Below are 13,559 nucleotides of genomic sequence, written 5' to 3'. Positions count from 1 at the left end.
ACTTCCCTATAGGTTTGTGAGCAATAATAAATGCTTATCATTTTACATTACTGGGTTTTGGTGTTATTTGTTACACGGCAATAGCTAACTGATAAAGCCACACAGGTAAATGACTAGAAGTGAATGTATGACACAAACACAGCAGTACAGGAAGGAGAGCTGGAATGCCAGCCTTCTGGTGTTCTCACCTTATACACATCATGGCTACCCAGAACAGCGTCAAACAGTGTGTAGAGGTCGTTGAGCAAGCCTACCACCTCAATGGGCTCGCTCAGGGCTGAGATGATGGTGAAACCCACAATGTCACTGAAGTATATGGTAACCTGGTCAAAGTACTCTGGCTCCACGGTTGCCCCCATTTTCAGAGCTCCAGCCACAGACCTGAAGAATGGGAAGGACCAGAGTCACAAGGTAGGAGGACCCCCTTCCCATAGTTTGGAGGGAGGGATTTCGGGGGGAAAATTCTTGGGTTAAGCACTGGGGAATCTGGATCAGGCCTGCTTGTATCCTGGCTGCCCTCCAGCACATACCTGTCCCTCTCTGGACATCACTTCCTCTGAAGTCAGATGGGGGACACTGTGCCCTCTCCTTGCCCCCGAGGAAGTGAGGTAGCAGAGTTAAAACTCAAAAGCCCAACACAGTGCCTAACACAGATAGGGGTTCTGTGAAAATATGTTAGATAAATAAACAATGACTAAATTAAATGAATTCATGGAATCCAGACTTACTAAGCACCTACTATGTCCCAGGGCCCATGCTCAGAGCCACTGAGGCTAGAGACATAATCAAGTCCTCAGGGGCCACTCACGGAGGGAGCATCTGAGAGAGCAGCCTCTCTGTCTTCTGCCTCTCCAGCTCCAGTTCCTCAGTCCGCTCCTGGATCAGGTCCTCCAGGTTCTGGGAATACTTCTCCAGCATCCACAACATAGAGTCAGCAACACTGGTCTTCTTGCCTTGATTGAGGCTTTTGAACTGAAAATGGAACAAAAGTCCCAATTCATCCATGAAGGTCAGCACACTTGCTCTTGGGTTGGCAATCTGGGCCACGAGAATGAAGCAGACATAGTCCCTGCCTGGAGGAGCTCCGTTGGTGCGGAGCAGATATGTAATAGACAAGGGACGGCAGCTGGAGGGAAGCACAGGGGAAGCACAGACAGCTGGAAGGAAAAGTGAGTTAGTTCCATATGAGGCGGGCCGGCAGGGAGAGGACTTTACAAAAGAGCCAGCTCATGGCCAGCATAGCATTACCATTAACAAACACTAACCCTACTGCTCTGGTTCTTACAACAACACTGTGGAGTGGACATTTGTTGTTCTTCTCAAAGGTGGATGGATGGATGGACAGATGGACAGATGGATGGATGGATAGATGGATGGATGAATGGATAGATGGATACATAGATGATAGACAATAGATGGATGGATGGATGGATGGATGGATGATAGATAGATAGATAGACAGACAGATAGATGGGTGGATATGATGGATAGAAGGATGAATGCGTGGGTGAATAGACAGGTAGATAGAAAAGATACATGTAGATTAGTTATGTATATAATCATTTCTACCTCTATTTCTCTCCTTGTTCAAAAAAATGTTTTACAAAATAAGATAATAAATACGTAAGGCCACTGGGACCAAAGGAGGGAAAATGCCTGCTATTTTGGTCTAGCAAAATGCATGTTAGAATTTGGTCACAATTTTGAATATAAGCTTCCTAGCAACAAAGCAAAGAGTGAAATATAGATTATATGATCCGCAGAGTCCATGAGACAGCGGAGCGTTGAATTGGTTGCTCCAAAGAAACAAAACTGCTGGCTGCTGAGCAGAGAGAAATGCCTGTCTTAGGTCTTCATATGAGGACATTCATATGTGGTCATAAATCACATCTTCAATGAGAAACTTACAGGAAATACGGCAGTGCGTTCCCTAAGGAGATTTACTAGAACCTTCCCCAGTCTGGTTTGTACCTTCCCAAAGTGCAGTCAGTGGGAGAAGCAAATTAATGATGGTCAAAGTGAAGGAGTCCAACCCTGTCTAAACCCAGAAGCTTAGTGTGTGGGCAGGTGCGCGTGTGTAGGTGCACATATCCAACCTCCATGAATACCACTTAGCTCAACCCAACATCTGCAAGGTGGGGAGTGGCTGCAGCCCCTCACGTGCACCTATTTTATACCGCCCATTAAAAGCAGAGGCACAAGCTTAAAGGGCAGTCAGGGTGGGCATGACAGCTGCTGACCCTGAGGCACCAAGAACCTAATGCTGACCAGAAGCTCACCTCTGCAAGGAAGGCCCTCGTTATACAAATGAGAAAACAAAGGATCTGAGAGGTGAGATAACTTGCCAGGGACTTCATAATGGTGGAACTGAGTTTCAAACTGAGATCTTTCACGTATTAATTTTATCATTGGCCAACCCACTGAATTAGTTTAAAAACTGGAACGCGCTTTCCATTGTTTCCCCCGGTTGCCCAGGAACGCAATCATAGGATCTGCAAATAGCAATTAATTTCTTCTTCCTTTCCAGTATTCATTTTCCTGTCTAATTGCATTAGCCGATACTCTCAGAACAATGTCAAATGAACATAAACCCAAGCCTTTTGATTTCCAGGTCCATGTTCTTTCTCTAATGCCTCACTCACTCTCTCTTTCTCAGAGAACCACCTTTTTTCTTAACTTAGTTATCTCACCCGATGGTCACTCAAGTGTGGGGAGTCAGACCGCAGTTAGTCTTGCCAGGCAACTTTTAAGGAGGTTGAAGCTCAGCAGAGCAATCAACGTGCCCAAGGTCAAGGAGGTAAACTGCAATGTACATGTGAACGAAGGCATTCTGGCCTTTAGCCTCCCCACGGCGTGGTCCAGTCCCTGCCTTTGTGCCGAATGCATCACATGCCCATCTCTGCTTTCTCCACCCCAGAGCCCTGGGCAGGATCTTTCCCCACAGTCATCCATCGCTGGCCATGGCAATCTCTGATCCCTGGATGGATTCCAGGCTCGTGTTTTAAGAATTGCTGGTCCTAGCTCTGCAACCCACCCCCACGGTGGCCACTGAGAGCTCATTTACTCTGAGATCCAGATTTCTCATCTGTGCAATGGCGACGCCACGCCTGATACCTGAGCTGTGGTGAGGAAAGGAGGTGGGAAGTCAGGGGATGTGGGAAGGATTCTCAGGGGACACCTGTGTGCTCCTTTTCTGTGTCTTCCTCGCTCCCGTTCCCTCATCACCTGTCTGGACGCCCCTCTTGCTCGCTGAGCCTCTCCTTGGCAACGTTTGCTGCGGCTGGGGAGTAGAGGGCAGAAAGGGAGGCACAAAGATGTCACCTCAGGCTTGATGGGTTAGTCTTGTGGGAGCCATTAGCCAGCTCAGTCAGGCCCACACTCTCCACCACCGCCCTGCAAACTCGTACAGACTTGCCTCACCCCTCCTGTTATAGATCCCAAGGCAGTCCTGGGGGTGGGGGTGCACCCAAGCTCCTCACTAATTCCACTCACAGACAAGGGGAAACAGCATTGATTGTCTCCACAGCCACAAACGACCTCTTTGCTCTGGGGCCAGGAGGCCGAGATTTCCAGCACCAGCTCTGCAGACAGACAAACCTGAGTTTGGATTCCAGCCCCACCTTTCACTCCCTCAGTTACCTTGGGCGAGTCCCTCACCAATCTGTGCCTCAGTTTCTCTCCCGTAAAGCCAAGATAATAATAGTGCTTTTTGGGAGGGCTAGCCTAAGGATTAAATGAAGTAAGCACAACATAGCATGGGCCTCGGCACTTAGGAAGGCACTCAACACACATCCCCGGAACCCAGGGATCTGAGAAAGTTTTCCTCAGAGGGTGGACCTCGGCCATCCCCCCTTCTCCCCCGCAGGAGCGATGGTGCTGGCCTGTTGCCCCTTTGCTACATAAGGTTTCTAGGCCCCATAGGTAGTATCTGGCTGTCACTGGGCAAAGTGAAGTGAACCGATCTGCTAGGTCTTGGGAGCACTGGCCTGGGGTGCACTGACCTGGGTGTAGATCTGGTCTAGACTGGGTCTGTCCTCTGGAGCCTCCTCCCAGCACTGCTCCATCAGCTGGATACACTCGGGCGGCCCATGGTCAGGAGACACCAGGGGCCGGCACAGGGGAGGGGGCGACGCCACCTTCCTGATGATTTCTGCAATAAACACCATGTGGACGATAGGTCGGACGGGCCCAGGAGGACTCGTGGCAAGGGGTTGGCCTGGGGTCCTGAGAAGGAGGGCAGGGTAGGCCCGTGGGGGTGTAGGGATCAGGTCCTGAGGGTACTTCTCGCCTCCCCTGGGCATGCTGGCCAGTGGACCCAGGATTGCCCAGGGTGTGGCCTGGGAAGGGGTCTCACGCTAGGAGCCGAAAAGTGGGTTTTGACTTCTGGATCTGCACCCCCCCCACCACCTCTCTAGGAGATGGTGGACAAGACAGTGACCTTTCTGAGCCTCAGTCTTCCCATCTGTGAAATGAGCTTAATAAACTGCCTTCTTGAGAGGAGTGCAGAGGGAAGAGATGATAGATGTTAGGCACCTGGCCCCTAGCAAGCACCCCCCCCCCCCAACCCACAAACCCAGCTGCTGCCACTTGCCAGCGATGCCCCACCCATGTGCTTGAAACCTTGACGCTGTGGCTCTTGCCTCCAGTCCTGCCACCTGGAGACTTTCCGGTGCCAACTCCCCATGTGGGAAACAAGATTGTATGCTTTCATTATCATCATCATTATCATTATTTTCCCAAGACAGCCCCTGCCATGATCTTCCTGTCCCCACTCCCTGTGATAAAGACCATCAGACTAAGTCGAGGTCGGATAGATCGGCGTTCTAGTTCTGGCTCTTGCTATTTGCCATCACTCTGTGCCTCAGACTCCTCATCGGACAACTGGCCGGGAAAAGCTCCCCCTCAGGAAGCTGTTGGGGGCACTGGGGGAGCTGAGAGATTCACAAGGGCATTGGGAGGAAGTGGGGCTCAGATTTTCAGCGGATCAGGAGGGGACTTCTATATCACCCTCTTACGTTCTAAGTCATATCACCTCTCTGAGCCTCAGTTTCCTCCCATATAACAAGTACAGTTATAAATAGTACAGACCTCCTAGGGCTACAGGTTACTCCCTCAGGAGGGCTGGGATCCTCCTCTCTTGACCGAGGAGGTGGGGGCCCTTGGTGCCACCGAGGAGAAGTTTCCTTCTGGATTTCAGTTCCCTCCACATTCTTTGTTGGCCCCCTTGCTGGGGGGTAGTGCATGAGTCCCTGTCTAATTTTACATATAGGGAAACTGAGGCTCCTGGGAGTGAAGGAGTTCACCCACAGCTGCAGGGCTGGTAAAAAGCAAACTGTAGAACTGAGCCCGATCTCCTCCAGGCCTACATGATTTTCTTTGCCCAGAGGCTTCTAGCCTGCAGGCATCAGACCCTGAGGGCCTCTGAGTAAAGGGCCTGGAAAGCTGTGTGTGCTTACAAAGGAGGGTGTGCAGATGGAATCAATAACACATCACACACACACACACACACACACACACACACGTACGACTCTTTTTCAAAAGTATTCAGATGGGGTTGTGATGAATAAAATACAAATCCATTTCAAAGCGTTGCTGACTTCAGAGCCGATTCTGTCTTTGGGGATTGTCTCAGTCAGCGGATATTAAAAATCACATAGCATGTGAGGCTCCAAACGTTTTTGATATTAAAACGGAGTCCTCGTATGTGAATGTGGTGAAAACGGCTGTCCCAGGCCAGGCCAGCCTCGGTCTCACGTTCCCTCCCCCTGCTCGGCCCGCTGTCCACACCCAACGCATCACGGTGAAGGACTGGCCATGTCAGCGGTTGAGGGAGGAGGCCACACACCCAGGTCTATGGGGGTATGCTCCATGGATGACTCCAGGAGATTTTAGGGCAAGGACACTGAGCTTGTCCAAGTCCCAGACCCACTGCTTCCCCACCGAGAAGCCCCTTCCCCTCTCCGGGCCTCATTCAGCTATCTCTAACGAGTGCACCTACCGCCTCCCAGGGTTGTCCAGTGGAATAAAGCATATGACAGAGAGAGCTCTGGAAGCTGCAATTCCACCCCTCACCCCCACTGCACACACACACACACACACACACACACACACACAGGATCTTGAAAAGATGTTACTTCTAAGATCAAGGAGCGTTTGCGTCCAAGTTGGGAATTCAGGAGAAAATGTGGGATCCCCCATTAGCACCTCCGTAAAACCGCCCAGGCAAATACTTGAGTGCCCACCATGTGTCAGGCACTTGGTCTAAAGAAGTTCACTGACTCCTCACAACCACTCTAGGAGGCAGGCAACATAGTCCCCATTTTACAGACAAGGAAACTGAGGCTCGGAGCCTAAAAGGGATTTACTCAAAGTTATGAAGTGAATTGGCGTGGAGCTGGGCTTAGGTTGGTGTCCCCCAGTACCTGGGCTCTTAGTGTTTTACTCCCCGAGACCAGGGACAGCGTGCCCTGGGACGTAGCAGGCCCTGGACTGACAGCCTGATCCAATGGCGGCCATCAGGTTCCAGGCCTGATCCCTGCACCTAAAGCCTCATGGAGCCCAGGCCTGAGGGCCATACACTTATGGACCCCATCTGGCTGGTCTTTCCTCACCCAGCGGGTAGATGTGGGGGGTCGGGCCACTGAGGATGTTGAACAAATGGCCTGACAAAGATCCCCCTCCTTCCCACTCCTCCACCTCATAAATTTGGAGCTTGGAATGCTCATTACTCACTGAGCAGTGCTTTAGTGGAGAAAGGAAGCAAGCCAGGCCTCCCATGAGTTAATGATTTTCCTTTGGGGGTGGGACGGAGTAGTGGGTTCAGCTCCATCACTGCTCTGGACTGTGGGCTGAGATGCCAGGGTGTCTGTGAGGACAGGTCCCTGGGACTGGACACAGACAGGAGGGGGACAGCTAGAAGAACAGCCCAGGGTCTGGGAAACCCTGATGAGAAACACAGAAAGGGAGGAAAGGTTTCTGAAGTTGGTCCTCCGCACTGGGGTCAGAAAAGAAAACATCTAAGACTGAGTGATGACGGGGAAGGTGTGAGTGACCATCCCGCACACCTAAAGTATAAGGACAGAGATGTTCTTGAAGGAATCCTGTCTGGGCAGAGAAGCAAGCCCCTAAATACTAAGCAGCCTGGCCACATCAGACGAGGGACAGATGTCTGGCCCATTTTTATTTCATCCCCATTCTAAAGATGAGAAAACTAAGGCTCAGAGAGGGTAAGCGATCTGTGTAAGGTCATGTAGTAAGTTAAGTGATACAGCTGGGGAAAACTGGGGTCTATATGGACACAAAGTCTATGCAAATCAAGGCGGGGTGGTTAGGGCATGAGCATCCACAGACATGGCAGTGACCTTAGAAGAGGCAGAGGGGGTTGAGGTTTTCACCCAGAAATCAATATCTTTACCTGGAGCTGGTCAGCTGCCATTTTGGTGGAGCTGATAAGGCTGCCTGGCTTGAGCCAAAGAAACTTAATTCTCGTGGTCAAACCAGGCAAGTGTGTCTGTAAGGTTATTTCCACCAGGATTTCCTGGTGGCCACAGAGCTCCCCAACTACACGGGGACTCCAGCCAGCGAACGGCCAAGGAAGGAGGACAAGGGCACTGTACCTTCTGCGGAGAGCCCTGAGGAGCAGTAGGGTGGGCCTCGAGTCAGCACCTCCTGCAGGATGATGCCGATGCTGAAGATGTCTGCTTTGAGGGTGCCCCGTCCCGGTGCCCCGGGCCCCCGCAACAGCTCTGGAGCCGTCCACAACAGCTCTGCAGTCACAAGGCAAGGCCACACTGTCCTCACCCACTGACCACCAAACTGGGCCAAGATGGGCAGGCACTTCACATATGTGGCGTCATCGCCCTCTACCTACAGCCCCCAGGAGGACATAGGTGCTTCTGTTCTCCCCCATTCATAGGTAGGGGGCCTGAGGCAGCTCAAGGTCACACCACAGGAAGTGCTAAAAGATTGGACATCTCCCCTGTCCCCCTGCCTCACAAGCATCCAATTTAAATAGAGGCCTCAAAACCCACTGGCAGCGCCCGCCCATCCCTGAGCTGACCTTCTGGGGCTGGCCGGGGGTGGGGAGCCCGCTGAACGTCCAGGAGCTCTGCATAACCGTGGTCAGTGACCTTGAGAACAAAGCGCCCATCCACCACACAGTTTCGGGACTTGAGGCGTCCGTGAGGGAAATGTCGATGGTGCAGATACCGCATGCCCTGGAAAGGACATAACGGTAGCCCATTATGTGATGAATCAAAGGGACCCCTAGTCCTCTCAGCATCTCACAGACCCCAGAAACACTTCCTGCCTCCTCTCACCTCCCATACTGTTCAGATTTTTCTTAGACAAAGTAGGAGACCAGGTCTTGGAAATCTGAGCATCTCTTTTCTCCCTGCCCTCCCCATGGCCCCCATAGCTCTAGGCCCAGGGACGGTTCTCACACGGATCAAATCCAGCAGCAGAGAGGCCTTGAAAGTCCAGTCCAGCCGCAGAGCTTCATTCCGCAGCAGGTCCTCCAGGCTGCCCCGGGAACAGTGCTCCAGCACTAGAGCACTGACCCCAGGGGCCACAAAGAAGCCCAGGCAGGCAGCAACGTTCTCATGCCGCATCTCCCGCATCTGTTGGGGCAATAGGCATCTTAGCAGCCCCCAGGGGCACATTGAAGGCTGAACCAGGTACAATCCACATCTGGTCTCCAGTATTTAGCACCCAGTACAGGGAAGAGCACAGAGAGGCACCAGAAATGTTGGGTGGATGGATGGATGATCGATGGATGGAGATGGATGGATATGTGCATGGATGGGTAGATGGATGATGGATGGTTGGGTGAATGGATGGATGGATGGATGGATAAATGGATGAATGGATGATGGATGATGGATGGATGCATGGATAGATGGATGGATGATGAATGGATAGATGGATATGTGGATGGATGGGTGGATGGTTGGATGATGGATGGATGAATGGATGGATGAGTGGGTGAACAAGTGAATGGAAGTGTCATGGGAGAATAAATGAATAAGCTGTAGCGAACTCCACAGTGTAGGGATCTAGGCCTGTTTCCCAACCTAAGTGGAACCATGGACCTGAAAACTGTAAAGTTTCTCCCCTAAGACTTAGAGACTGATAAGGAGAGGAAGAAGAGCAGAAGGGACCAGGCTCAACCAGAAAATAGCCTCTGTCATGGCTGCCCAGCAGGTCAGAGAGCTTGAACCCAAGCAGTGATGCTAGCATTTATCAAAGGCTCACTTCTGGCCAGAGACAATTCTAGGTTATTTCATATGTTCTCTCCAATCTTCCTAATTCCCCAGAGGGTAGATTTCATTAGCTCCATTTTACAGGAAAGCTAAGCGTTTCAGGGAGGCAGAATTCTACCTGGGACCTTCCTGATTCCAATCCTGTGCTCTGTGCTCCAGCCACAGTGCTTCTCAGGATACTGACAACCTCGGGGGTGAAGGGGCTTATGTGGTTAGTGATGACAAGTGACCGGAAGCTCCTTGAGAGAAGGAACCCTGTCCCTCTTCTCCACAGCTGTACCCCCAAACCCAGAACATGGCCTGGCTCATAGGTGATGCTCAAGACACAGTGACTAAATGGGTGGATGGGTGGAGGGATGGCGGGTACAGGATGAGGTCCTTCGAGGGTGTTGCTGATACTGATGGAAGGGACTGTGCCCCTGAGGGTCGTGGTGATGGTCACGTTGAGGTGGTGACGTGACTTGAGGAATGCTCGTGAGTAAAGATGAGTGTGTACTGTGGTTGAGGTGTCGGCAATTGTGATGATAGAAAGGACTCCTTTCTGAGGCTAGAAGCTTCCACGTTGAGTGGGGACCACTCCATACCAGTGGGAGTCCCTTGCCAGCGTCCCCTCCCCTCCTTGGCCCTACCTTTCTCAGGAGGCTGAGGCAGCTGGGCCGAAGCTCAGGGGCTGTGCCTGCTTCAAACCTCTTCAGCCACACCCACTCCCCCTGTTGGAGGAAGAACGAGAAATTTCGCTGCTGCTGGTCTCCTGCTGTGCGACCTTGGGTTAATCCCTCTGTGCCTCTCAGCCCCAGTTCCGACCCCATAAATGTATCTTTTCTGTGTGCTGCAAGCCAGGCAGGGCCTGGCCGGCAGAAACTGAAGTTAGACTTTCACTTTGGTGGGGCAAAGCCAGGGGCTTTGGCTGACAGACCCGAGTTCAGTCCTAACCCCGCCACTGTCTAGCTCCGTCTGTGAGCTTGAACAAGTGACTTTAGTTCTCTCAGCCTCTTGTTCCAGTTCTGTAAAGCGAAGATGATACCCCCCTCGCCCTGCAAGAGCTAACACTTGTTGCATATAAAGCATGTCAACATGCTCCCAGTGTCAAGGTCAACTTTACTCTGCAGGCCTCAGGCATCCACAACACCCCAAAGCCTGTGAAGTGACGGGGGCTCTGTGACCCAGAGACTGTAGGAGAGGGGACGGCAGGAGAGAAGGAAGCCTCGGGCTGGGGCTCGGTCCTCGTCCCGGCCTGGCCCAGAGCTAGCTGCAATCTTAGCCCTCTCTCCCCTGTCATGGGTGGATTTCTGCCTTGTCAGCCTCACCCACAGACTGTCAGCTAACTTAGAGAAGCAGACAGAACATGCTTTGTACAGCATTAAAGCCTCCTTTCAGCATAAAAGAAGAAAAGATGGGATTCCCCTGGGGAGGAAGTGGAAAAGAAGGATCATAAGCCTCATGTCCCTTCCTGTACAATTAGCCTGGCTCATCAGCTGTGAGTCGCAGAATTTGAGAATCGGAACATCAGTGAATTGTCGAGTTGGAGAACACAGCACCTGAAAAGCCACGGTGTCCTCAACAACTTTAGAATCCTGCCGGTCTAATCTCTGACTTTGTGGCCTCCCTATCGGCTGACGGTCTGGGGCTGTGTGCTTCCCTCACCTCTGGGCCTCAGGGACCTGGGATCTCACTGTCCCTTGCCGAAACAGGCAGGAGGGTGACCTAGACTGGCCCCCGTGCTGAGAGAAACCCTGCGTAGACCCACGTTGGGAGAGCCCAGGCCCAAGTAGCCAGCAACTTGTTGTCCCAAGGTCAGATCACAAACCATGCTGAGCTGGGAATTGAGAGTCCTTCTCCACTCCTACTATGCCACTGATTTGCTGTGGGACCCAGGAAAGTCACTGGCCCTCTTCAAGCCTCGGTTTCCCATTCTGTAACAGGAGTAGGGCATACAGAAGCCCAAGAGGCTGTGGGCTCCCTCAGCTTCTCCCAAACTCACTGCAGCTTCTCAGGCCCAAACATGTGGTGGCAGAGGCCCTCACCTGGTACAGGGCCACATTGGTGGGCTCCTGGGGGGCCAGCAGGCTCCTTGCTGACCCCTGGGCCACCGACCTCAGGCTCCCGCCATCTGCCACACTTCTTGATTCACTCACGCTGTCCACGTGCAGCCTCTGGAGGGGGCAGGTGCAGTCAAGAGCCTGGACCAGGCCTCAGTCAGCAGCTTGCCCACCCAGCCCAGTGCCTGTCCCCCTACCCGTCTGCTTGGCGGCCGATGGATGAAGGTGAGCTCCTGGGCTGTCAGCAGGATCCGGTGGGGGCCCCGCACCAGCTGTAGCTGTTGGATGCCCAATCTGGAGGCAAGAGAAAGTGCAGGGCAGAGGGAGGGCACACGTATCACTCCCACCTCGATCTGGCCTATTGGGCCTGCGCTGACCCAGAGCCCTCTCCCTCTTTCTCTCCCTTCTCCCCAGCAGTCCCAGCACCGAGGGGTCACTGCTGAGCACTGCCCCCTACCCAGGCCCTTGGCCTGGCTCAGGCCTGATAAGCCTACTGGTCCCTAGCCTGGGAGTTCCCAAACTGCCCGGAGGCTTCCCGAGGTGAGGGCCGGGGGTAGGCTCAGGGAACACAGAGGATTTCAGACCCAGGAAGAATTGCTTTCAAAACTGAAGAGCCCTGGGAGTTGTTCTGGTCAAGCCATCATTGTGCATGTTCATAGCCTGAAGCTCAGGGATGGACAGTCTTACATAAGGTCCCAGGCTTCTTCCCCGACTTTTTTTTTTTTTTTTAATATTTTTTAACGTTTATTTATTTTTGAGACAGAGAGAGGCAGAGCATGAACGGGGGAGGGTCAGAGAGAGAGGGAGACACAGAATCGGAAGCAGGCTCCAGGCTCTGGGCCATCATCAGCCCAGAGCCCGACGCGGGGCTCGAACTCACGGACCATGAGATCGTGACCTGAGCTGAAGTCTGACGCTTAACCGACTGAGCCACCCAGGCGCCCCCTCTTCCCCGACTTTTAAGTGGACCTTTTCGCAAGGCCCCCCAGCCTCAGCAGGGCCATGACTGAGGCTCTAAGATGGACAAGAGTGCTGGACTGTCCTGAGGTCCTGGGATGGGAAAGCCTCCTGAAGATTGCCAGGACTGTGCACACACAAGAGAGGCCCTGTGGGTGGGGGGCACAGAGGGGCAGAAAGAGGCTCGGGTGCAGACAGAGTCTCACCTGATGAGGCAAGTGAGGGTCCCGCCAGCCAGCAACAGGACACATGCCAGGACAAAAGCGAGGAAGCTCCCAGGGAGCTGTGCATCTGTGGGCAGAGCAGGATGGACGTGAGTCCTAACAGTAACAACCACACAAGGAGGGCAGCCCCCTTCACCCAGCTCCTGTACCTCCTCCTGGGCCTTCCTCTGGGAAATGGAAACACAAACCCCAATCCAGACCGACCCCAGGGATGAGGCTCAGAATGACACTCACGTAGGAAAGTCCTATCTGTGGACTGGTCATCACACGCAGGTATTGAGCCCCAGTGTTTCAGCCTGGGTTCTTGGGCTCCCTGTCCCCGGATCCCCATGGTCCCTGCTCAGATCTCATTACAGTCCTGGTCAGACTATGGTCTTTTGTCTGATGGCATATCAAGTCCCTTCCCAATAGACAGAGTGGCTGGATAGCAGGGCCTGTGTCTTATTCATCTCACTGTCCCTGGCACCTAACACAGAGCCTGGGCATGGCGGGTGCTGAATAAAAATTTTGTATCCCTGTCGATTATTGTCCTACTTCTTGCATATCCCCTCTGATGGGCCCCTCGCTATCTGTTTGGACAGCCAGTTTCATTGCCCTTCACTCTGACCATTAAGAGAGCCTTCCTGACACCAAATCCAAATCTCCAGGCCTCATGTCAGGAATTGGACGTAAAGACGCTATTAAAGTTCACTGGCAAGGTTGGGAGGGCACCCCTACTTTGCTTGGGCAACCCTAGCACCAGCTTAGGCTGGCAAGGACGCTGAATGCCCAGCCCCAATCTGGAAAGAGGACATTGACCTCTGCTGCCACAGAAATGGGGCCATCCCTTCTGCCTTCCATGCCTCCTCTCCCTTCTTCCTTTCGCTGGAGGATGAGCTCTGCTGTGTGCCCCCTGCTGAAGCCCTCCAGTCTGAGTCCATCATAATAATAGCAGCAAATACCTTGCAATCCCTATTATACTATTGCACATTGTATTGCATTAAGCACCTATTCTGACGATGCTATGTATTTCAATTCACCTTATTCTGCACAATGACCCCTGGAAGTAGGTATGGTCATGGTCACAATTTTGTAGAGGA

The 13,559-nt window shown here is 52.6% G+C and overlaps 1 protein-coding gene across 1 annotated transcript in view; it reads right to left on the bottom strand.

Annotated features, from left to right (window-relative positions):
• LOC131486568 (guanylate cyclase D-like) overlaps positions 1 to 13,559 on the bottom strand; it is a 52,454-nt gene that overhangs the window by 12,783 nt on the left and 26,112 nt on the right. Inside the window, exons 6-15 of the mRNA XM_058686483.1 lie at positions 12,463 to 12,647; positions 11,497 to 11,593; positions 11,285 to 11,413; positions 9,890 to 9,970; positions 8,442 to 8,618; positions 8,060 to 8,216; positions 7,617 to 7,766; positions 4,002 to 4,150; positions 809 to 972; positions 189 to 381 (exon numbers count right to left, since the gene is read on the bottom strand). Coding sequence (XP_058542466.1) covers positions 189 to 381; positions 809 to 972; positions 4,002 to 4,150; positions 7,617 to 7,766; positions 8,060 to 8,216; positions 8,442 to 8,618; positions 9,890 to 9,970; positions 11,285 to 11,413; positions 11,497 to 11,593; positions 12,463 to 12,647 — 1,482 coding nt within the window. The remainder of the gene's footprint in view (positions 1 to 188; positions 382 to 808; positions 973 to 4,001; positions 4,151 to 7,616; positions 7,767 to 8,059; positions 8,217 to 8,441; positions 8,619 to 9,889; positions 9,971 to 11,284; positions 11,414 to 11,496; positions 11,594 to 12,462; positions 12,648 to 13,559) is intronic.

The sequence above is a fragment of the Neofelis nebulosa genome, chromosome 10 (genome assembly GCF_028018385.1).
Source record: "Neofelis nebulosa isolate mNeoNeb1 chromosome 10, mNeoNeb1.pri, whole genome shotgun sequence".
NCBI classification, from domain to species: domain Eukaryota; kingdom Metazoa; phylum Chordata; class Mammalia; order Carnivora; family Felidae; genus Neofelis; species Neofelis nebulosa.
Note: the sequence above shows the minus strand (reverse complement) of the source record. Positions and strands in the feature narration are given on the sequence as shown.